At 54.2% G+C, this 24,125-nt stretch overlaps 1 protein-coding gene across 1 annotated transcript; it reads left to right on the top strand.

The window, feature by feature from the left end:
- Positions 1 to 1,898: 1,898 nt before the first annotated feature.
- AMN (amnion associated transmembrane protein) lies at positions 1,899 to 23,150 on the top strand. Its single transcript, XM_088538781.1, has 13 exons — positions 1,899 to 1,941; positions 5,047 to 5,165; positions 5,281 to 5,325; positions 14,690 to 14,777; positions 15,937 to 16,154; positions 16,534 to 16,671; positions 16,816 to 16,906; positions 18,255 to 18,337; positions 19,025 to 19,211; positions 20,453 to 20,633; positions 21,087 to 21,139; positions 22,457 to 22,614; positions 23,040 to 23,150. The coding sequence occupies exons 1-13, from the start codon at positions 1,899 to 1,901 to the stop codon at positions 23,148 to 23,150; spliced, it is 1,515 nt and encodes a 504-aa protein (XP_088394907.1).
- Positions 23,151 to 24,125: the final 975 nt, after the last annotated feature.

Genomic DNA, 24,125 nt, shown 5'->3' with positions numbered 1-24,125 from the left:
TCCTTTAGCATTTTCTTAAATAGAAAAAAAAATCCATGTGGGACATTATTTTCCATCCAGTTGCAGATGCAGGCTGGCTGCTTTGAGGGCAGGTGTGTGATACTGGGGTAATGGTTCCATGGGCTGCCCATCCCTAGACCACATGTCCTCCAAACGGTTAAGGATTGGAGGCAGCGGGCGCTGGGTGCGCCTCTGTTGCCGCTGCTCTAATCTGTCTCTGTCTGAGGCCATGTTTTTATTGCCTAAGCAATATCTCCTTCCATGTGCTTAATGGCTTCTCAGGGTCCGCATCGCTAGCGGTGCTCGGCAACTGGAAGGGCCTCAGCAAGCTCTGCCTGCACAAGTGGCCTGGTGCCTGTCATCCACCACGGAGCTGCCATCCGTCTGCCAGCGTGTCGCGTTGCATCCATGGGCGCTGTGCAGGCTCGGCCTCCAGTGGAGCATGTGCCCAGGCTGAGTGCTCGCGTGGCAGCTTATTTTCTTCAGATGGAGCTGAAGCTGTAGCTGAGCCCTAGGCTTTTATCTCCCAGTGTCCTCCTGCCCTCCCCAGCTCATGCTGTCTGTTAAATTCAAGCTGTTTCCCTGAGCCAGTGTTCAGCCAGCCTGTCCCCAGGGCCAGATTTGCCAGCGGTAACGAGATGGAAGCCTCTTACATCCAGGACATCTCTGCAGACCTGCATGGGGAACTCTGACAGGATTTTGACTCGTGCCCAGGCAGAGAGTTTGTGCTGAGGGGGTTTCCTGTCCCCTGCCCTGATGCAGAGGATGGGACAGGAGGCTGAATCTCCAACGCTGCAGGGTTAGACCCTCGAGGCTGAGCAAAGCTCCTTAGCAGGGGGTCTGTGGCCGCTTTTCCCCATCAGCTGCTTTCTGCAGACATGTGCCATGTTCATGGAGCCAGTGGCTTTGGGAGCAAATTACCACATCCTGCGGGTCTTCTGAGGTCCTTCCAAGCACTTCTCCAGCCTCCTTTTGGGCTCTGGGTAACTCTTGCAGTTGGCACATAGTGATAGCTTTTGTTTTGATCTTGTTGGTCCCCTTCCTCACTTTCCCAACACTTATTATTTATTTTTGGGTGCTGCTGGGGACTCCAGCAACTTGTTCTCCAGGGGCTGCCTATAGCCTCCTCTGCTGCCTCACTCCCACACAGCATAATCAGGTCCAGCTGATTTTTTTATGTGTGAAATCAGGATTATTATCCCCCTCTCCACATTCATTCCCCTCCCAGAGAGGTAGCTGTCCATGTTTCCTGGGACGTGTGGTGACCAGCTTGGGGATAGGCCGGTCTGGACATTTTCCTCGGTCCGACTCCTTCAAGAAACATGTTGCGAGCTTCCAGCTGTGATCATGGCTGGTGGCACCAGCTCACACTGCACCAAGGCCCAGATCACCCTGCAACAGCACACGCAGCGTAACCGGAAGCTCAGTCAGTGCCAAAGAACCCAGAGCCGTGCCTGGGAGTCACTGCTCTCCAAGCAAGCTCCTTGCAAACTCACTGAGACCAGTACTGGAGAGAGTAAGGTAGCAGGCACGCCAGAGACAAGATCAGCACACAGGGAAATGCTTGGCTTGAGTGCGGGCTGCTCGCTCTCACTGCGCTATAGCAGATCCCAGACTGAGCTAGGCGAGAGAAGGGAGGAATTAAGGTGCAAATGATGAAGTAATTAACCAGGAAAAAATGGGCTGCAGGAGGGTCCCACAAATCTCATTCCCCAATGGCTTTCCCAAGCTCCATGCAGATTCCTGCATGGGCTTCTGTGCTGCCCAAGGCTCAGTTTCCCCCAGGAAAACCTGTGCCCCGGTGCTGGTTCACTCCTCTCCCCATGCCCATCACGTGCCCACGGGCAGTCCAAGGTCCATCGAGGTCGTGAAGGCGAGTGCGGGCAGCGGGTTGCGAAATGAAGAGCCTGCTTTTCCTCCTGAGCTGTCTGCAGCTCCTTGGCGAGTAACCCTGGGGGCCATGGGCGGTGGGGAACATGGCAGGGGCTGCTCAATGGCTTTGCCCTCTTGGGTGCGTGTTGGGCAGCCTGTTCCAGAGCGGAGCTGCCAGTTCTGTCGCTTGAGGGGTATTTGAAAAGCAAATGAAAACATGCATTTCCAGCTGGACAAAGAGCTGGAAGGGGAGCGGGCTTGGGAGCTCAGGCTGTGATTTATGTATCGCTCTTGCTGCACCTCTGTCGCTCAGGTTTTTCTGCTCTTATTTGAAGCCAGCAGCTCTGCACTGCAGGATCCATTTTCTGTTGAATATGAATGTAGCTTTGATGTTCAAGGACTGCGATTCCCCGGAGACGAGGCTGATTAAATAGCACACTGATATTTCCAGGGATGTAGAAGGTGCAGGAATGCATCAGCACAGCTTCGTGGGAAAAGAGCTTTGCAGAGCTCGGGCAGCAGCAGATTAACCTTGTCAGCCCCAGCGCGCCCGGCTGGGCTGTGTCGGCAGCGGCCGAGCGGAGCGGAGCCGCTGGCAGCACCTTCGTGCTGTGTCCGTCTGTGCCCACACGGGCGCCGCAAGCCATGAGGGGACGTGATGCGTGTGCACAATGGGAACAGCAAGTATTTCTGCTGGAGCGTTAACCTCTGCCTTCCCAGCTCCCCACAGCTGGAAGGACACAGTCAACCATAGCATGGGCAGAGCGACCTGGAATTAATATTCAAAGGCTTTAAGATTTTTTTTTTTTGATTCTAAAGTTACACTTTTTCTGCGGCCACAGCTCTGAAAGCAGCTTCACGGGTCTGATCCTCATAGCTGTTGGGGTCCTCTTCTCTGTCAAGGAGTATCAAGGAGGGGGTGCTCCACTTAAGGGCTCAGCTAGAAGGAAAGTAGAAATTGCACTCAGATCTGTTGAGTTCAGGGAGGTTGTGAAGAGGGACATGGAACTTCTAGAGAGGGTCCAGCATAGAGCAACGAAGGTAATTAAGGAACTGGAGCATCTATCTTGTGAGGAAAGACTAAGCGAGCTGGGCCCATTCAGTCTGGAGAAGAGAGGATTGAGAGGGGATCTGATCAATACGTGTAAGTACCTGAGGGGAGAATGGAAAGAGGATGGGACCAAACTTCTTGGTGGTGGCCAGTGATAGGACAAGGGGTAATGGGTACAAACTGAAACACAGGCAGTTCCATCTCCTTGTGAGGAAAAACTTTACTGTGAGGGTGACAGAGCCATGGCACAGGCTGCCCAGAGAGGTTATGGAGCCTCCTTCTCTGGAGATCTTCCAAACCCACCTGGATGCCAACCTGTGCCACGTGCGCTAGGTGTCCCTGCTTGAGCAGAGGGGTTGGACTAGATGATCTCTAGAGGTCCCTTCCAACCTCAGCCATTCTGTGACTCTGTGTCAGGCTGAGATGAAGGATCCCACTGGCTCAGGCCTTTTTCTGGGGATGGTCCGAGTCTGGCCAAGGGTGGATGAACCCCAGTACAGAAGGGGGTTGAAGAGGCTGGGCAGTGCAGAGCCAGTTGCCCAGGTGGATCATGCATTGTCTTACAGTGTAAAAACTGTATGTCAAAGAACAGTGAGAGACAACTGGAGAAAGCCTTGAATTTTTAGCTGCCATTAGCAGAAGGGTTTTCAGACAATTTGGGGGGACACTCCCACCTTTGCCCAAGCCTTGCTCTCAGCAGGCAAGTTTCCAGCCTGACATGGGGCTGAGGAAGCCCCTCTTTCTTTTCCCCGCCAGCTTCTCCTCTCTGCTCCAGCCTACACATGCTGGCTCCAGTGCCTGCTCATGCCTTAGGGCTCAGGTTAAAAATACATCATTTCCCCTTAGTCTGGACATGGCTATATACAACAAGTTGTCTCAGCAGTGCCCTGGCAGAGTCAGACTGCGCAAATGTGAGATTAGGCTCTGGAGGAGATCATTGCATGCTGACAAAGCCTCCACAGAGCCTACTTAGTGCACACGAGCCAGATCTCCTCCCCAGCACTTACGCGAGCAGGTCTGACTTTCTCTTTGCACCTTCTTCCATCTCCCATGGCCCTCTGGACCCCCTCACGTCTGCCTTTCCTCCTCTCCTGCCGCTTGCTGTCCTCACAGTGAAAGTCAGGGATAGTCATGGCAGCCCAATCAGAGAGGAAAGGACCTCCCTGGAGAAGGATAGGGAAGGGCAGTGGACGAAGTGGGATGTCCCCGTGGCCCCTCTTCCCCATGTCCACCTCAGCTCTCCCCCTGGAGCACCACCTCCCCCTCTGCTAGCTCATCCTCTCCAGAACCACTTTGTATTTTGCTGTGTTTCCTTTTTTTTTTCTTTTCTTTTCCCATGAGAAAAAGATGAACCATATTAACAGAAAAGAATTCTTTTTCCTCTTTTCGCTCTCATAACTCACTTGCCCGAAGCCGTTTAATACAGGCCGCTAGAGATTCATCTTCAGGTGGAAGCCAAGCCTGGGAAATGTCAGGCTTGGAGACGCAGCTTTCAGAAGCTCTTGTGCAAACAGAGGCACTTAGAGAGGGAACTAGTGTGAGCAAGAGCAGATCACGCGGTGGGAGACTGCTGCATTCCCACCTGCGAACTCAAGTGCATGAAAGCAGCACATGCAGCACCCACCTCGGGTGCTCTGGGAGGGCTCCCTTCTCCTCTCATGCCATCCCCATGGCCCCTGACTCTCCTTGCTCCCTTCAACCCAGTTAGAGACACCAAGGATGAAGGACTCCTCTGCATCCTTCACTGGGGACTAGTGTATTGAGGCACTGAACTTAAAGCTTAGATACCTGCCTGCACGTTATTCTTGCCTGTAGGCCTTTGCTGCCTTATCCTTATCCATGAAATTTTTGTCCTTTTATTATTCTTTCCACCTGGGGAGGAGTGTTCAAAAATATCCCTTAATCCAAGAAAAATCTCTTGCACCAGGAGATCCCAGGAGGAGATGAGGAATGGGATGCAGCTGAGCTGAAGCACTGCACAGAGGCTCTTCCGAGGCAGAAAATCCCCCGATCTGGCCTAAAAAAGCCCAGGCCCAGGAACATGGCATGTGATGCTGTCTCCGGGTCTGTCCCCTCGTTGCAGGCACCGCGAGGGTGACAGCAGGTGTCCTTGCTCCTCTCAGGTGCCGCCGCCGCGGACTACAAACAGTGGCTGCCAAACACCAACTTCGAAACCGCTGCCAACTGGGAGGAAGGCAGAGTCCCGTGTGCCAGCGACACGATTCATTTTGAGCGGGACAAGGTATGTGTGGCTTTATTATTTAGTTTAAAAACAAAATTTGGAAAAAATAATTCCTCCCATACTCCTGGAAAAAGGAAAATGCACCAAGTTTCTTTTTTTTTTTCTTTTCTTGCAGGTCATCTCAGTGTTCGTCAAATCTCACCATGCCGTGAAGGACATGGTAAGGCTGATCGTGGGGCCGTGGGCAGCGCGCTCGGTGCGGGCTGGTGTGGAAATTAGACTTGGAGCCAAAAGCCCATTTCTGTAATTATTTTTTCTTCTCTCTCTCTCTCTTTTTTTAAAGACAATTTCTTTTGGAAGAAATTAGTTTTTTTCCTCCTGGGAGGAAAGTAAAAACATCCCCTCTATGGCACCAAAAGCTTTGCAGTAGTTTGCTTAGGAAGCCCCAAACCGAATTGTGGGGCTGCTGCTGCAGAGCAAGGACTAGCCCCGAGCAGAGGCTGAGTGAAGCTGACATAAAAATATCTTGAAATGAAAACAAACTGCTTAGGGAAATTCTAAAGCATCGCCAAGAAATTTTCTTTCAAATGCCATTACTTTTGGTATTTTTCTCCTGCCTGGTTGGGACAGATGAGATGCGACGTGCTGGACACTGCGGCAATCTGGTAGAGATGCAGCTTGGGGGTATCAGAGATCGGAGGGACTTGCAGGGTCTGGGTGACCCCCTGTGTCAGCAACCTGGCTCTGACAGCAAAATAATGAGGTTTTGCTTATTTTTATTTATGTGCAGGGTGGGGGAAGCCTCTTGGCTGTGTCCTACGATCGTGATATCCCAATTTTCGGGTGAGATGTTTGGACACGGGGATGAGCTGAAGGCCGCCAAGGTGCCTGGGGACGTGGCCACTGCAGGGATGTCCTCCTGGGGACACTTGAGCCTTGTGGCTTGGCCCTGGCACCTTCGCTCTTTTAGCAGCCCTTGAATCCCAACCAGACCTTGAAATTCATGCGCTGTGAACAGTGCAGGCTGTCTCTAACGCTAATAGTTTTGATGCTTTAATAACGCCCAGCGCCACATTTAGCTCCTCCACAAATATTTGCAGGGGTTGCTTTATTTACATGGCATTTTAAATATGAATTTTCCAAGGAAAGAATATACTTGGGAAATATGTACAAACAGAGTGTAATAAATGATGTGGAATTTACCCAGAGAAGAAAAGAGCAAAATATCACTCCAGTAGATTTTATTTTACTTAGAGATGAATGTATAATATTTCTAAAGTACTTTCATCAGAGGCCTGCAAAGAGCGTAATTGCAAGCGGCGTTATTCATTATATATAGCATTAGCCTACACGTAACGAGGGGACAGGCCGGTGCTCGTGGCTGCTCTTTCCTGCAGAGCACAAGGACATACAGTGAGCCACTCCCAGCAAATTTCCTAGGGTGGATTTTCCCCTTTTTCTTTTCTTTCTCTTTTATTTTCCTCCCCACCATCTCTCTGCCTTACGTTGCTGCGCTCCACGGTCATCAGGTGCTGCCCAGATTAGGGATTAAAAAATGAATAAATAAAAAACCGCAACCCCAAAATCAAGCACCTGAGCAGTTCTGCCACTGGTGGGGACGGCATGAAATTTGGCAGCTGGGTCATGAGAAAACAAATTGGTTTGGAGGTTTTTACAGCAAGGCAGAGCTGCACCTGCTCCAGCACTGGCCTTGCCACTCCAGAGAATTAATCACTTAAATCAGCGGGAATACATTAAGCTTTTGAGTCGCCATGGAGATGCTATACAGCCTTTGGCCAAAAAAAAGGGAGGCTGTTGCTTGCTATAGTATCGCAAATTCACGAAATTCAGCCCGGCGGGGCTGGGCCCTCATTGACTTGCATGAGGACGGCGCCTGTCGCGGGAGCGGAGGTGCCGGCAGCCGGCCCTGCTCTACCTCGTGCAGCCCTTGCAGGCCCATATAAATATAAATGCCTATGCATATACATATATAGACCCAGGGACCAAAACAAGCCACCAAACCTGGTGTGCCATGGTGGGTTTGCTGGGGAAGGGGATGGGAGGGATACTGGGACTCCCAAATCCCTGTTTGTGCATCCAAGCAGACCGTTTTCTTCTGCATTCCCGCTGCTATTTCTGTGCACAGACCATTATAAGAAAATTCTTTTCTAGTTTCTTTTGTTTTTTTTTTAATTCAGATTTTCTGCCAGCCCAACTTCTGAAGGAGAAAGTGGCAGTTTGGTGGTGGAGGTAGGGAAGAGCTGGCAGGTGACATTCCCAGCCTAGATTATCTGGGAATTTCAAAGAACGATGCTGGAGTGGGACATTGATAAGGGGGAAAGAAAACAGCTCTTGGGAGCAGGCAGTCCCAGGCAAGTCTTGGCACAGCGTGTGCATGCGCAGGTCTAGGAGCATGTAGCAAGATTTTGGTTCTCGCTGCCCTGTGCTTGACTTAGAGCAGATCTTGCAAAGACAGTGCTGAGCCCCATCGGTAACAGAACGTTCCCGCTCATCAGACGGGATCTGAAAAATAGGAAATGATTGTGTCCTCATGGCATTAGAAAAATGCGTTATCCAGATCCTCGCGCGGTGCTGTTTGGAAATGTGCAGTTTGGTGTCTGCCTGGAGCAGACTCGCACCTTCCCTGCAGCCTTCCAGCAGGAATGTGATTCCCGCTTGGCGCTGCCAGAGAAGGGACTGCAGCGGCAGCGGTGGGAGAGCCGAGCACGGCTGTGTGCCATGGGGATGGTGCCCTCGGCTTCTCCCGCTTCAACGCGGAGGTTTTCCTTCCTCAGGACGGGAAGTGCTTTCCTCCTTGCCCTGGAAGGACTTAACTCCAAGGGCTTGAAGCCCAGCAGCTCCTGTTCCCACCCTGTGTGGCCATAGCTGAGCAACCAGCCTATTACTTGGAATTAGGCCAGAGCTGTTAGAGCATCTCTCCCCCACTCCTTTCCTATTTCCAAAGGAAACTCATTTATTGTCCAATTCGGCGGTTATTTGGTCTGAAGTTTAAAGCGGAGCTCTAATTCAGCTATGCACTGAATCCAAATCCAGCTTAACCGTAAGTGACTTTGAGGCACGACCATCACTATTAGGCCAGCTTTTCTCTGGTACTTAGCTGCCTAAGGAAGCAGATAAGTGTTCAGCAGATTTGCAGCAGGGCTGGGGGGTAAATCCGCAGAAAGCCCTGGAGCTGCCGCAGGGAGCGGGGCCGGGGCTGTCACCTCCGATGGGCGCCCGGGCCAAGGGCAGCGTGTTGGAAGCCTCGTGCAGTTCCGCGCTCCGCTCGGTGCTGCGGGCCGGTCCCGGCGCGGGGCGGCCGCCCCGGCGAGGCTCAGTGTGTGCGGGGTGCCCGCGCTGCCAAGGGCCTCGGAGTATTTTTAGCTGCCTAACTGTAAGAGCAGAATGTCCTCAGCTCTGCCGCAGGATGCTCCTTCCCGGCTCCTGGCAGAGGTGGATCTGGAAATGCCAATTGCTCCCCGGGGGCGCCAGCTCCATTGAACGGCAGCAGTTCGCGCTTGTCCCAGGCACCGGCGCTGCCCTCTCCTGCCCACGACACCGCAGGGATTTCGGGGTAGCAAAGTGCCAAGGAAGGGGATTATTTTCCCTCTTTTCTTCTCCAAGACGAAAGTAAAAATTTCACAGGAGCGCGTGCATGTGGGCTCGTTTGTGTGACAGCACGTCATGATAAGCCCAAATCCTGCAGGATTTTGTCTGGCACCATTCCCGCTGAAGCTTTGCCTGAGAGAGGAGGGCAATAAAACCGCCTTTTGCAGCTAGTGAGGATAACAGCTCCCCAGTGCACTTGTTCCTTGTGGTCTCGTTCACAGCAGGAGACATTTTTAAAGGCAGTGCTGGCCGGAGCCGTTCGCCGCGACCCCCTGAGGCAGCGGGAGTGGGGCCGCCTTGTGACTCTGACCCCACCAGCCCGGGGTCTCCCAAACTTGGCATCCTGCCGTTAGCCTGGGTGTGAGGGAGGGTGACACCCCAGGTGAGGCTGGAAGGCTGCAAGTGCTGGGATGGTCTTGGCGAAGCCTTTGCTCCTGCCTCGCTGTTTTTTAGTTTCTCGCAGCTCTGCAGCGCAGCCGGGGTGGGCAGTCAAGCCTGGGTAACTTGTATCTGCTAGAACCAGACAGAAATGCACCTGGGTTTTGCTTCCCATCACAAACGCAGCAGAGTGTTTTGACGCACGTGGCGTCATGGCTCAGGAGGGATGTGCCGGAGCGGAGCCGGATGTGGCAGTAGGGAAGGGCTGCTTCAGCCTCGCCAGCCTGGCTCCAAGCACACGGCCTTGGTGGCTCCAGCACCGCCATGTGACAATTCAGAGACCCGCTCTGATGGGGTCCCTGCTGCGTGAGGAGCAGACACTGCGGAGGAGCCCATTCCTGTCCCAATGCGAGCGCAGCTGCACGGCTGCCAACCTGTCCTGCTCGCGGGAGCCAGTGCCTTGCACGGGCACAAGGCAGCCGAGCCCTTTGGCCACCCACAGCAGGGAGTTGTGGCACGGATGCTGACATCCCCTGCCCAGGAGCCTGGTGCCATGGTGGGAGCAGCTGGGAGCACTCCAGCACCCCCTTCTCCACGGCCATCCCGCTCCCCTCCCAGCAGCACCTCTGCTGGCTTTTCCCCCAGGCTCCTCTCTTTTTCCCTCTCAGTCCAGGCTGTGCCAAGCAGGGGATGGAGCATGGGGGCTGGAGGGACACAGGGGTGGTGTGGGCTTGACTTGGCATCTCTCCTACCTTTGGTCCTTGGGAGAAGCTCCAGGCTCATGGGAGTCTGGCTGGCAGTGAACACAGAAAGGGCTGCTTTCCCGTGGCACATCCCTGTGCTTCCCAGCCTGTGCCCTGCAGCACGGAGTTTCGCTACAGCCGGGGGCAATAACGGAGGCTCCACGGCCTGCTGAGGTCGTGCGACGGTGCCTGTGGTGAAGGGGAAGGAAGGGAGGGAGGAAGGCAGCCCGGGGCTGCAGCTGTGAGCGGCACACGGGCAGGAAGACAAGCAAGGAGCCTAAGAAGCCCCCTGGGGAGGGAGCCTCGGGTGAAGCTCCAGAGCTGGCAAAGGGATTCACCTGCGGCTCACTTTGGCCTGGCACCTTTTGGATGCCTTTGACAAGCAGCTGGATCTGGCCCAGGAGTTTGCACAGCCAGCACCTAAAGGATGTTGGGAAAATCCTGACATTCCCCATGGCTGAGCAGCAGCAGGATGCAGGCTGGGGCCGGCTGCTCCGGCTGCCTGCTGCCCTCTGCGGGCTGGGGCCACGGAGGGGTTGGAGGGACGGTGCAGCAACCCACGTCCTCCAGCTGTAGCGACTGTGGTGGCTGCTGCACGTGTCCGGGATGCAGTGGAAGCAAAGGGCCCCGCGGGGAGCCCGGTGCCGAGCTCGCACGGGCGCTCGCAGTGCTGCAGGGCCGCGCCAGGGCTGCACCGCGGCGGCGCCACGGGCCACCCTGCGGCTGCTGCCGGAGGAGTCGTCCGCTGCCGCCGGTCCCGCTCCCCGGAGCCAGGAGGGAGGCTTTGCCTATTTTTTCTGGCACAGATGAAACTCTGGCCAGCACTCCTTATTCGGAAGCTGATTCAAAGCTGCACGCTCCCAAAGCCAGGCCTTGTCCCAAGCACAGAACAGCTGCTGGGCATTAAATGGGAAAGAACTGTAGCCTCAGAATGTGAGTCTCAGCCGGCCTGTCACTTCTTTTCCCCTTTTCTCTTTCATCTCAGCAAGGCAGTTTAGTTTTCCCTCGAGGATGTCTTGGGACTTGTTGGGTGTCCCGGGCTGGCCCAGGGCTGCGCTGCCAGGTTGCCAATGCGGTATGGCTGACGAGCGCCACGTGTGGCCTTCCTCCCTTCTTTTTTTTCTGATGGCTTTAGTGAGAAAAATTGTGACTGTGGTTCACTTGTCGTTACATTTGCTAATGAAGACCAAGGAGCTAAGTCATTTACCAGTATCAGGGATGGGAAATGACTAATGGGACTCTAAGTAGTTTGCTGTAATAATGACCCTGGAGTACAGGTTGGCAGGAGCAAGAGAAAGCACATGAAACTGCCAGCGTTTTGGCTCTGATCCTTTGGTACATGTCATTGCTCAGTTCAAAATGTTCTTGGAAAGTGTCCCAGCCTATATGTGATTTCTATACTAAACTAGCAACTGCAGAAAGCCACTTTCCCAACCAGAGTCTCCGTTTGTCCTCCGCAGTGAGCTGCGATGCTAAACTCTCTGCTATGTTAGGAAAAGAAATATCAGGGCAAACCATTTGCAAACTAACACCTCCTGGTCCACTGAGGCACTTCTGTTCAGCTCCATTTCAGACCAGTACATGATGCCCCTGCCTGCCTGTGGGAACAGGGGGTGAATGCAACATTCGATGGGGGTTCAGCTGCAGGTGCTGGCACAGGGAGACCTTCCTCATGAAGCCCTGTGGAGCTCCTCTCGCATTTCTGCTGCTGCGCATTTGGTGACTCCTTATGCCAGCTTGGCCGCTTGCAGTTTCAGTTCCAGGGCTGGTGTGTAGTTTGGGGGCAGTCTCTGTGAACCACCTGTGAGTCCCTGTGAACCTGCGAACACCTGATGGTGTGTGGTCTGGAGTCCTGTATGAACCGGTCGGTGACTGGGAGGGTATGTGTGTGCTGGGGGGACAACTTGCATTAGGTGGGATGTGGATGTGTTCCTTGGTTAGCAAACCCCAGTCTTACTAAGTTGTAGGCCTCTGTGGTGGAGGGATATCTCCAACATTAGCTGGAATAGCCACATCTTCTCCAGGCAGTGTACCCAGACCCCAGCAAGCTGGAAACATCAGTGCTGAACATGTGGGGCAGGTTCAGGGAGAGGCTAAGAGACCTTTTCTTCTGCCTCTTCTGCCACGTGTGCTGCTAACCCTGTGTATCCTGCCCATCCAGGTCCCTCTAGACCCTTGTAGGCCCAGGAGGTTGTGGTTGGTCTTTGGATTGGCTTTTGCATATTGTGTGTGTGTTTAATCAACAAAACCTGCCTCATCCTCCCTCTCCCCACACTGAACTCCACCAAATCTCTATAGCCGTCTTTCTAAGCCATGTGAACAAGCGGGAATTCTTCCCATTTTTTCCTTGCTTATAATGCATGCACAAAGTGCTCTTGCGTTGCTCCCTGGAGAAGGGTGACTGATGTAGCTTACAAACACAGGTTCCTGTTTGTCTAAGTGTTGTTTTCGTGGCTTTTTTCTTTTCTTTTTAAGCTCTGAATAAACAACCCTCTCCTCAGGAAATTTCACTGCGTCCCTCATGACCACCTCAGGGTGCCTGAGACGCCCAGATCTGCAACCACAGTCAAGATGCTTGGTAGATCTGCTGGGGAGAGAGATCCAGGCAGAGATGAGGGCAGGGATTTAACAACCCCGTGCTCTCGATCTGCCACAGTAGTCGTGAATGCCAGCTTCCAAAGACTGGGAAGACATAGGGCCAGCTAGTCATGGACCTGGTGTGTCATTCATCCCTGTCACCAGTAGCTGCTCTCTGCTTCTTCTTTCTCTCTCACAAGGATCTCTGCAGCTACAGGCCTGGGGGCTCAGAGTTGTTTGCTGTGAAGGTCTGTTATCGTATGCTGGCAAAAACCATCAAGTACATCAAATAAATGTGTGTGTGTATTAAATAAAAGTGTCCAGCTGCCTGTTCCCAGGGAGCTTGGAGGAACACAAGCTGGAGCATCTCTGAAATGAAGGATCTCATGTATGAAGCTGGTAACATAGTTCTTGCCTGGCAGGCCAAGTCCCAAGCCTCATTAATGTTCCTGTATGTTCTTTTTATAAAGAACACTTTGTCATTCTTATCCTAGCAGACTTTTCAGCCCCTTTCAATGCTTCTGTTTTGGAAGAATTTTCCTTACTTGAGGGAAATAGCAGAAATTCTGGTGAGCATGATGGTTCGGTTTCCAATTGGGCACTACACTTTAAACTCATGTCACATAGGCAAAGGCTTCTTTAATCTACTGTTGGTGGGGGACTCCATTCCCTTGGGGCAGATGGTGCCCAGGCCTCACTTCCTCCCCTTTTCATGACCTTTTGTCTAGACCAGAGCCATGTGCAGTGCTGCTGGATCTGAAACATAGAAGCAAAGCCATTGCTTCTTGGAGACAGCTGCTGTCTATTCTCTGTTCTGGCTGGTCATTATTTCTGAAGCAAGAGAATGAACTGGGCTATGGACTTCAAAGCAGTACAACATCAAGGCACAAAGAATGTGAAATGGTTGCTTGGGGATGAGGATCTTTCTTTTTGTCTTGTTGAATATCTCAACAGAGATGGTCCCTGTATGGACTGGAGCATCCTCAGGCAAGACTACCCCAAGGACAGAGAGCTATCATCACCCATGTGTGACAGTCATTCCTTAAGTCTTTCTTGTCTACATGCATATTTAAAGACTGGTCAGGTAGACGAAACCGTAAAATCCAGCCTAATACTTCTCCCTGTCTGCAGAACTCTGTGTGGGCATAACATGGTCCTGGAGGGCTTCCAGCTACTGTCTGAAGAGTGAGGCTAAAAAAACCCTAGATAGACTGAGTTAGAAGGGGAACAGAGTTTTGAACATTACTCACTCTTTGACACATGAAAATACTGGGGAAAACCCCAACTTTTTCTTGAGTAATTGGTAAATGGAAAATAAGAGCTGGGCTGAATAAGCCTGTGTTATGAATGAGTTGCCCAACTCGGCTGTTTTCTAAAACATGCCCTGCAGCTGGCAGTACTGGCTGGTGACCCAGCCACTTACCACCCTTCAGTGGGCTGGTGCTCAGATGTAGAGCAAGCCAGAGCACTGTGCACCCTGAGCTAGGCAAGGTTGCCCTGTGGCCACGAGGAGGTGCCTTGCCTGGCTCAAGCCAGGTAGATGTGGCACTGGCACTGATGTTTTACAGAGCTGCTCTTGCTGTGGTAGCGCAGCTCATCAAATGCCACTGTGTGTTTTCCTTAGCTTGCTCCACCTGCAAATTCACTAGCTGACATCTCGTTGAACCTTGCTGGATCCTGTGCGTAAGTGCTGTCCGTGTGGTGTGGCAGGCAGGCATCAAGGTGGTGAGACATGCTAAACAGCATGGTGGTGTCCTCTGTAAAAGCTATTCCCAAGTGCTAATGGGCCAAGCTAGAGCAAATTGATAAGGGCATCATTTAATAAACACACTCATATTGACCTCTGCTATCAAAGTGCAGGTTGGAGCAGGCTCAACCCCAGCCTTGCTTGGGGGTGGAGGTGGCCTGGCTGTCCCAGGCTGCTTCCAGTGTCCATTCCAAAGGTGACTGGAAACCTACGTACCTAAGAAGTTGTCAAAAGGGCTTATTTTTGTTTTTCTCCTGTTTTTTGTTTTTTTTTTTCTTTTTCCCCTGAACAGTTCATGGTTTTGTGTGACTATAAGATAAAGCGGAACCGCCTTTCCCCATCACAGCGTCCCTCTCTGTAAGAAAAGAGATGATGTTTTCCCTTTACACAGGTCACAGTGAGGGTGACTCCTAATGACTGCGAAGTGCCCGGGTGACAGCGGGGATAATAGACATTCAAATAATTACCGTGGTTATTTGATTACGAGCCTGGGTGGCCGGCACAGTGATGCTCTGAATCCCTTTGTTTAGTACCTTCCGCTGAACGGCGAATTCATCCTGGCATCTGGGGCCGGATTTACAGCTTTTGACGGCAGCTGGGATCCAGGATGTGACTCAGGTACTTTGTGCCCCGGCTAGTCACCCAATCAGCCCTTAATCTTGCAAATTCAGCACAAGCACTTCTACAAAGGTCTCTGCAATCCCACCTCAGAATAAAAAGTGAATCACTCACTCCTCTTTTAATATCTACCTTCTCTTTGATGGCCCTCTCCACACCAGATTTTTTTGTTCTGCTAGATCACCTGTCCTCTAAAAAAATAATTATACCAGGGAAGTCTTTGAAGTCGTGGCAGAGAGGTAAATATTGTTTGTATTTCACCCTGTCTATTAAGCATGTAGCCACATCAAAGTTCTCATTTTCTTTGCCATCTTATTTCTAAAGAAAACTGGTTATGAATTACACACTGAGGCCTCGGAGAGCTGAACCACAGCCGTTTCAGAGAGTTGGCCTTTGGCCCAGCGAGTATTTGCATAAAGGCATTTCAGCACTAACACATCATTCAACGTCCTGTTAGTCTCAAACTGAGATTTGCCATGACTGAGGTAGCAGTTTTGTTTTATCAGTGCCTGTTATTAGCCTGAAAGTTGTTTGCTGGGGAGAGGAATTTTTGGTATTTAAGAGATAAATAACACTTTCAATGGCAAGCGACTTTTTAGCTCAGCTGCAGAAAAACAAGCAGGATCAAAGAGGATGCAAACGGCATGAGCCATGGGGCTCTGATGGGCCTCTTCTTTGAACCACAAGGGTGATAAACACGGGTTGTCTCTGCGACTCTGGGAAAAACACCCGGGAAGTTGGATGGGGCAGCACGCAGAGAGTAAAGACACCAGCAGGTCCGTGCAGAAGACGGACTGAGGCCTCTGGCTGTTCAGGGTCACTCCCCAAACCCTCCATCACTGGCATTTTTCCCCACTGAAGCTGTATGAGCTCTTTTGGATGTTCTTGGGGAACCCTCTCGCTTTTGCATAAGGTTTTAGCTTCTGACCCTTGGATGCCCCTGTGGAATCGATGGTCAGCTTTCACAGATAGATTATAAATAACTAAATAAATAAACAAAAACATAAAGAAGGTAGTTGATGAAAGACTGTAAGATACTGTTAAAAATTGGAATTAATCGCTAGATATCCGTTTGTTGGGGCAGCAGTGTGGCGAGGAGGGCGTTGTGCCATGCTGCCGAGCCCGGGCCGCTCTCAGTCCCTCTTGCTGCTCTCAGCAGGCTCAGCCGCCCGGTTCGGGGACGCTGAGGGGCTCTCCTGGTTCGACCCGGCGCTGTGGCAGCCCCTGCAGCAGGGCGGGCGCCTCTTTGCAGTGGATGAGGAGCGCGTCCCGTGCCGGTACGACGATGTTATCTTTGAGCCCGAAACCTCCTTCCGGGTAAACGTCGACTCATCGCGTGGCGTGATTCATCTCCGGAGCGTCTCTCTCATGGGTCAGGTAACGCGGGGCGGCTGAGAAACCCGGCGGCGTGCTCGCCTCACACCTCCTCGCGCAGCCCCGAAGTAGGTCAGGGGGAGCAGGAACCCGGCAGGGTCACCCCCGCAGCGCTGGGCTCCTCACCGGGGCAGGGAAAAGCTATTTTTGGCCTCACATGGAGGTTCTCCTGAGGCACCAAGCCTGTGCCAGCACCGTGGTGGCACGGAGCTGGCTGGGGTGGGCAGGACCATGGGTGATTGCAGGCTGTTCCGGGCAGCTGGAGTCTCCCTTTTGCCTTGGCCGCCCAGTGCTGCTCTGCTAGGGATATAGGTGCTGGTGTGCCACAGCTCTTACCCCAAATCCACCTTCTCATGGGCGCCGTCGCTCTCCTCCCTGGCAGACGTTCACCAGCACCGCTGCGTTGGCCCAGTACCTGCAGGGCCCCTCGGCGCTGCTCCAGTTCCACGGCAACAGCACCTTCCAGGTGACGGGCGCCGCGTGTCCGGACAAGTCCGGCTGTGTCTGCGGGAACGCCCAGGTGAGTCCCCCATGACCAGCTGGGGTGCCGGGGCTGCCGAGGCGGCTGCAAGACGCCAGGCCCACGGCCACGTGTGCTGGGGGAGCCTGGCGTGAGGGCGGCTCGTGGGGTGGACGGCGCTGAGGCCGCCCTGCTCTGCTCCAGGATGGCCACCGCATCTGTGCGGGGAGACGGTGCCCTGAGGTGGCGTGTCCAAGCCCACTGCGGCCCCTCGGCCACTGCTGCGAGGTCTGTGGTGAGTGCAGCGCCCCGGGCCCCTACCCTGCTGCAGCTCCTGTGCCGAGGCACTGCCCTCCCGCCCCTCGCTTCTCTGCATGATTCTTCCTGGCCACTTGCTTCACAAGTGGGAGCAAAGCAAAGCGGTGACTCCTGTAAATGAGTCCCCAGGTGCAGGGACCAGACTGGGTGCGCTTGTGCCTGTCACCAGGGGCAAACCGCCAGCATGGGGGAGTCCTGTGCTGAGCTCACTGAAGCCGCCAGCCGCTCTCACCTCCCCTTTTACAGCTGGGAAAACGGAGGGAGCAGAGGACGTGGGTAGGGGCAGTAGCACTGCTGCAGCCTCCATCATTGCTTGAGGAGCTTGAGGATTTGCGTTTCCCAAGGACACCTCTCACCCAACTGGGTCTTGGAGAGCCTGGGCCAAGCGCTGTCCCCGGGTCCTGTCTGTTCCCCATGCTCAGCTCCCGCAGCACTCACCCAGCTGCGTATGTCTGGAGCGTCACGGTGGCTTTGGAGCTGCAGCTCTTCGTCCCTGCCGCTGGTTTAACCTATCAGTGTGTCAAAACTCATCAAGCTAATAGGACGCTGAAGAGTTTATGTGATGGGAAACACTCAAAGAAAATATGCTTTTCTCACGGTAATGTCATCTTTCCAACAGCAAATTTATTTCGTTTGAAATAGCATACATATTTAAAATAAACTGTAAACAGCAGATTGACAGTATTCCCTCTGCATATGTGTGCTTATGCATTAATCTACCTAGGAGGTTAAATGGAGTTTTTCCTTGCACGATTTAACTATCAGACCAAATTCACTAAAATGGCACTATGTGTTTCTCAGATGTACCCGTAAAAGCAGAGCCTTTAGAAGTCATTAGGAGAACTTCCTGTTTCAATAAACATTTACTTGCATTTTTTCAAGGGAAATGCTTAAGTCAATGAAAGCAGTGCAGCGATACAGGGAATGTGAGTATCCCCTCCTCTGTGCTTTACATCCAAAGAAATAGCAGCACTGTTGAATCACAGCCTTGCAGCCTTGAAACCAGGTAAACATAGAGCTTCCCACAGGAAAATGCAGGAAAAAGCCTCTAACAAAAGGCTCCTCTCTGGAATCGGATGGAAAGAAAAGCTTTTAACTGAAAGCAGTCAATAAAAAGAGCAGCGAGAGGGAGCAGTTCCTCCTGGGGTCTTTGCTCAGACATGAGCGCTCTGCTCCTTAGCACTGCAGTGAGATCCCATCTCACGGAGAGCCCTATGTGCTGTTGGTGGTTATCTGTGCTGTGATTCGAGTCCGCAGCAGCTCTCCGGCCAGTCCCGGCTCAGCGACCCTGTGCTCTGTCTCATCTCTCTCTTTTTGGGCTGCAGGAGCCATGGTTTACCTGGAGTTCACTCCCGACTTCGACCTGCAGCAGTATCGGGACAGGCTCGTCCAAACCTTCCTGAGCCTGGTATGTCAGCTAGCCAGGTGGGATGTGGGGAGGCCACCAGCAGCATCGGCCGGCGGCTTGCAGGGAAGCTGGTGGTGGCAGAGACCATGTGGCCACGTGCATTGTCCCCGGCGTGCGGGATGCTGAGCCCTGCGCTCCGGCAGTGGTGCCAGCGCTGCTCCCTGCTCCCCGCTACAGCTCCAGCAGACACCACGTGCCAGGAGCCAGTGGGGGTCAGGCCCTGCCCGGGGCTCCCACCAGCAGGATCAATAGCAGAGTATTGCTCTATCGACCCGGAGCTGGAAGCTTCCTGCCCTCTTTATGACCGTGCACATGTTACTATGTGGTTTAAGGGGTGTGCTACATTAAATTGCTCCCTTGGCTGCAGGTCAGGCAGGGAGATTGGCTGATAGGGGCTGTGCGACCTGCCAGCTCCCGCAGGGATCAGCAGGAGAGTGTTCCTGGTGCTCTTGCCTCTGCTGGGAGGATGCTCTGCACCAGGAACACCCAACGCAGCTTCCCAGGGAGATATGAACCTATTATGTGGGAAACCCAATGGCAGGGCAATAATAGGAAGGGCAGCTCTGTGATGGGTTTCACCTGAAGATTTATAGATGGGTCTATTGGTACATCCATCATGGCTGTCTATGGATGCACTCTAATATATGCCTGCTGCTCCCTTTGCACGTCCTTTTGTGTTTTGAAAAGCCCCAGTACGCTGGAGTTCAGATGGCGATATCCAAGGTGCACGAAGCACAGCCCTTCCTGGGGATGGCACTGCGCAGCTCCGCTCCTGTCATCCAGATCGTGCTCGTGGAGGAGCAAGGCGGCTCGGGGACGGGTGCCGCTGCTGGGCAGATGGCTGCGGACATCCTGGGTGACATCGCACAGCACGGTAACGCCGCCTCCCCCTCGGCCGGGGGCACCTGACCCGCTCTTGGCAGCAGCCCCCTGCCAGCAGCTCTTCCTCATGCCCTCACATCAGCTGTGTTTGCCAGCTCCGTGTCCCCATCTTTCAGCAGCCGTGTCCTGTGATGGGAATCACACGCTATCAAGGGGCTGTTTGCTTGATGCTCCCTGCACTGAAAACACTTGATTGCCTGGAAATGGCATCTGCTGTGCACAGCTTTAAAGCACTGCCTTTGTCCTCAGCCTCTTCAGTCTGGCACAGCTCTAAACCTCCCCAATACACACATGCTCTGCTCTTCTAAAAATTTTGTTGGTGAAACTTTGGCTACCCCCAAGTTGTACTATGTGTGAGAACAAAACTGCAGAATTAGAGAGTTACTGGGGTTGGCAGGGATCCCTAGAGATCGTCTAGTCCAATGGGGTCAGGTAGATCAGGTTTCCCAGGGCCATGTCCAGTTAGTTTTTCAACATCTCCAAGGATAGAGGCTCCACAACCTCTCTGGGCAATCTCTTCCAGTATTCAAGCACCCTTACTGTGAAGGTTTTATTTTCTTGTGCTCAGATGTAATTTCCTGTGTTTCAGTTTGTGCCTGTTGCACCTTGTCCTGTCACTGGGCACTGCTGAGAAGTCTCTGTCTTCGTTGCATTCTCCCATCAGATATTTGTGCACCTGGATAAGAACCCCTAGGCCTTTTCTTCTCCAGGCTGAACAGTCTGAGCATCCTCAGCCTCCCTGTGTGTGATGGGTGCTCTGACCCCTCAGTCATCTTTGAGGCCCTTTGCTAGACTCACTCTAGTCCGTATCCTTCTTGTGCTGGGGACCCCAGTCCTGGACACAGGGCTCCTCATGTGACCTCACCGTGTCGAGCGGAGGTGAAGGATCAGCCTGCTGGCAGTGCTCTGCCTAGTGCCTCACGGGATCCCTTTGACCCAAGGGTGTGTCGCTGCCCCACATTTGACTCCTTGTCCACTAGGAGCCCCAGGTCCTGCTCTGCAAAGCTGCTCCCAGCTGCTGCGCTGGATGTGGATGCAGCTGTGTAAGCTGGGAGATGCTGATGGCAGTGTAGTTCATAAACGGGACCGTGTTTGAGGCCACGCAGCTGTTCGGTCCCTCCTTGCCTTGGGGAGAGGAGCAGTGGCTGCCTCTGCCTGTGCGTGAGCCGGGGTGGTGTGGGGGAAGAGCGGCACTGTGCAGAACTTACCTGTGTTTCTTCTCACCCTTGCCAGGTGAAGCACTTGGCATCTCCAGTGGCAGAATGGAGGTGGCCAGTGGCACTGGCAGCATTTTCAGTGGTCAAACAGGAATCAGCACATGGAGGAGGGTGTTAACGGAGACGGTTTTGGGCCTGCTCTGTGGTCTCCTGCTGCTTGGAGGGGTGCTCTTTCTCTACAGGAGGGGAACGCTAAGGTAGGGAAGGGGCTTCTGCACGCAGCACATGGGTACTACTGGCAACCACTGCAGGATGCAGCTGAGCAGCCTAGGCTAGTAACAAATGCCCCAGCCCATCAGCATCTTCCCAGTCTTCCAAGCTTGGCTGCTCCAGGTTTTCTGCTACCATAAGGTAACTTGTTACCGAATGCTGGACTTCCAACCTTGCACAGGGGCAAACCCAGGGCTCCTGCACCTCCTTCTCTGTGCCCCATGCCACCTTTGTGGGCACAGCTGGGCACTCTGGTATGCTGGAAGTCACTGGCTCCTTGTGTCTATCAGTGGCTGATATAAACCAGGGGAGGCTTCAAATTAGGCTAATGTAGATCAAGCATCCAGCCAGGGCAGGGTGGAAAGCTCTGAGGTGACTGAAAAGGCACTTCCATGTACCCAGTGTGGTACTCGAGCTAGCTGCACAGCCAGGAGGGGCAGCGTGCCCTGTGCTCTGGGCAGGAGCAGCGCTGCTGCTGCTGCTCTCAGCTTGAGCTCTGACCTTGCTGCTCCATGGAAATCTCCTGGTGACCTTTACTAGGGATTGAGAACTGAAACTGCTGGCTTTTAAATAGAAGTGCGTGGAAATAATTCAAAACATTTATCCTGCACTTGGTAGTTATTAAATGGAGCTAAAGTATCAAGAAAATAAAAATGCAGTGCTGCTCTCTGCAAGTGCCTTATTTGTTAGCAGTGCAGAGAGCAGCGCACATGCAAGGGCAGGATGAGAGGGGGCTCAGCTCCCACGCGCACCGCAGCCGCAGAGCCGCCCGCAGAGGCCCCGTCTCCAGCACCTCTCCTCCTGGTGAGGCCGTTCGGGCGGGCGGGCTCAGGTGGTGGAAAGGCGCCTGCCAGCGCTGAGCTCCGCGTGACGTGGGCAGCCGTGTCTGCTGCCCCAACGCAGCCCCCATGCGTCCCCCAAAGCGCTCGCCGTGCGTGGCCCCGAGAGTTGCACGGCCTCGGGTACGTCCCACTGTGGGGCACGGAGCTGCCGCAGGCGGAGGGGTTTGGGATGAGAGCACCCACAGCGTCTCTGGAGGCGCTGATGTGCCACCAGTGCACGAGGCCAGGGGGTCACTTTGGGGAGGATTGCAGACAAAAAGCAGCTGGGAGAGGGCAAGTGGCAGGGGATGGACAGGCTCAAGCCAGACCGTGATCATCATCATGATCATCATGGCCAGCTCGGCACCCGCCGAGGCCCTGCCAGGCCCTGTCCCCCAGCGTGAGCTGTCACTGAGGACACATTGTGTCTCTGTACATGAGCTGCTCCCATGTATTTCACCCACCCAACCTCGGGCAAGCTGGAGAGACCCCAAGCATCTCCTGGGGATGGCCAGGGCTTTGATGTGAGGCTTGAGAGGTGCTGGGTCTGCCAGGGAGCACAGGGCACCCTGTGCCATGGTGACAGTGGCCGGTCTCACGGTGAGGCTGCTCTCCTGGCCCCGCTCCTTGGTGTGGGCGCTCTGCACAGGCTGCTTCCCTGCCACCTGGCACGTGCTGACATAACGTTTCCTAGCAATAAACTAGCGCCTTCATTTAATTTCTAAATAAAACTCCAAGCCCCGTAATTGCCGCTTGATGATTTATCCTCCACTGACATGTGTTTGGCCGCCGGACAGGCCTTTGAAACAAGTGCTGTCAGCATTGAGAGGGAAGGTTACGTAACAGGCGAGGACGGATCTGAACCCAAGCCCAGGCCCTTCCCAGCACCGAGAGCTCCTTCGTGCCCGGGGACAGCTCACGGAGACGGGACACGGCCGGGGTGACCATTCACGGTGCATTAATGACCGTTAAGGAACAGCTGCCCCCAGCTGCGGGACGCAGGCGGGTGACCCCAATGTCTCTCCACAGGCTGTGGGCCGTGCGCGTCCCCTGGCCGTGGGGCAGAGCGCAGGGCCCGGCACCGCTGGAGCCAGCGAGCAGCAAAGGGTTTGAGAACCCCATGTTCGACGTGCCCGTGGACACCACGGTGAGTCATCGTCCCCGTGGTTCCTGCCTCTGCTGGGGGTTGCGGGGGCCCTCCTGGTGAATAGGGTCCCTGCTTGAGGAGGGGGGCACAGCACTGCACCCCAGTGCAGCTGCAGCATACACAACACTGCGCCTGCAGCACACAGCACTGTACCCCAGTGCAGCACTGTACCTGCAGCGCACAGCAGCAAACGCACAAGGCACAGCACAGAGCTGGCAAAGCCTGGCACTGCACCCACAGGCCACAGCACTGCACCCACACCATGCTGCACCCACACCACACAGCACTGCCCCTGCACTGCACCTCCAGTGTCCAGCATTGCCCAGCACTGCACCGCCCTGCACAGCACTGCCAGCACGGCGCCCGCGCCGTGCGGTTGGCAGTAACACGGCTCTCACATCTCACGTCTCCTCTGGCCACCACAGGAGCCCCCGGGCGCTGCCGCCCGCGAGGATGCGCGGCGGGAGGCGGCGCTCCCGGACACGCAGCTCTTCTACCTGAACCCGCTGTACGACGCGAGCGAGGCCGAGGCCTGAGGGCAGCGCCGCGAGGCCCCGTGACGCTGCCGCCCTCCCGCGCCCCGTGGGGGCCTCCTCCGCGCACAGGCCGCCTGTCTCTCCCGCCGCGCTGCCGCCCCGTCCTCCCTCAGCGACACTGACGTCTGCACCGAGACCTGCCTTGGGATTTAGCGCCCCGTTCCCTGCCGCGGGGGAGTCAATATTCTCATGGCAAAACAACAAAAAAAGGGGTTTGATGGCGTTTGTTTTTTAATGTTTGGCTTTCAGCGTGCTCTTTCGGGAGGTGCCACGACGACTGCACCAGGATGTGCTGGCTGCAGCGAGAGGGGAGCAGTGGGGCCAGGTGGATGTCCCTGCACAGGGTCACCGTGTGTCCCAGCCCCAGGGCCGGGCGGCTGTGGGTGACTGGGCAATTATGGAGATGTATGCAAATGTATGCAAATTCACACACTGCTGGGCTTTCAGAAGGGCTGGGTGGCATATTCCATGAGGAAGCAGCTATTTTGGGTCTATTGTATTTTGCTCTCATCGCTGCAAGACCTGATCCCTTCCCGAAGGCCACGGAAGAGGCAGCGCAGGCCCTGATGTGGCCAGTGCGTCAGCAGGTGCCCCTGCGCCACCCTCCTGCAGCAAGTGACATCTCCAAGGGGACAAACACTGTAGGGCTGGGGTCCCAAAAAATGTCCCCTCCTTGAGCCCCTGGGGACAGAGAGCCCCGTCCTGGAGCACCCACTGCTGCTGCACGGCCACTGCGGTCTTGCTCTTTCCAAACAGCTCCTTGTATCTGTAAGTGGTTGCATTTGCTGTAGCTGGAAAGCCCTGCATGCTGTGCACTTGGCTGAGGGTTTATCGGAGGTGACCCGGCTCCATGCATGAGGGGAGGTAGGCGCTGCTTCCGTGTGGGTCGGCGCTGGCTTGCCCTGCCGCACTGGGGTCTATGGATTTGCTGCTTGCGAGGCTTCATTTTTAAAATGCATTAGCAACTCGAGGTCA

Source organism: Tinamus guttatus, unplaced genomic scaffold (genome assembly GCF_059628265.1).
Source record: "Tinamus guttatus ecotype Peru unplaced genomic scaffold, ASM5962826v1 Tinamus_guttatus_pri_ptg000048l, whole genome shotgun sequence".
NCBI classification, from domain to species: Eukaryota; Metazoa; Chordata; class Aves; order Tinamiformes; family Tinamidae; genus Tinamus; species Tinamus guttatus.
This window is presented reverse-complemented; position numbering and strand designations above follow the sequence as displayed.

Coding starts and splice junctions, on each gene's coding strand:
- AMN (XM_088538781.1), top strand. CDS start 1,899: ATGAAGAGCCTGCTTTTCCTCCTGAGCTGTCTGCAGCTCCTTG. Junction 19,212..20,452: donor GGGTGACATCGCACAGCACG/GTAACGCCGCCT, acceptor CACCCTTGCCAG/GTGAAGCACTTGGCATCTCC. Junction 20,634..21,086: donor TACAGGAGGGGAACGCTAAG/GTAGGGAAGGGG, acceptor CAGGAGGGGCAG/CGTGCCCTGTGCTCTGGGCA.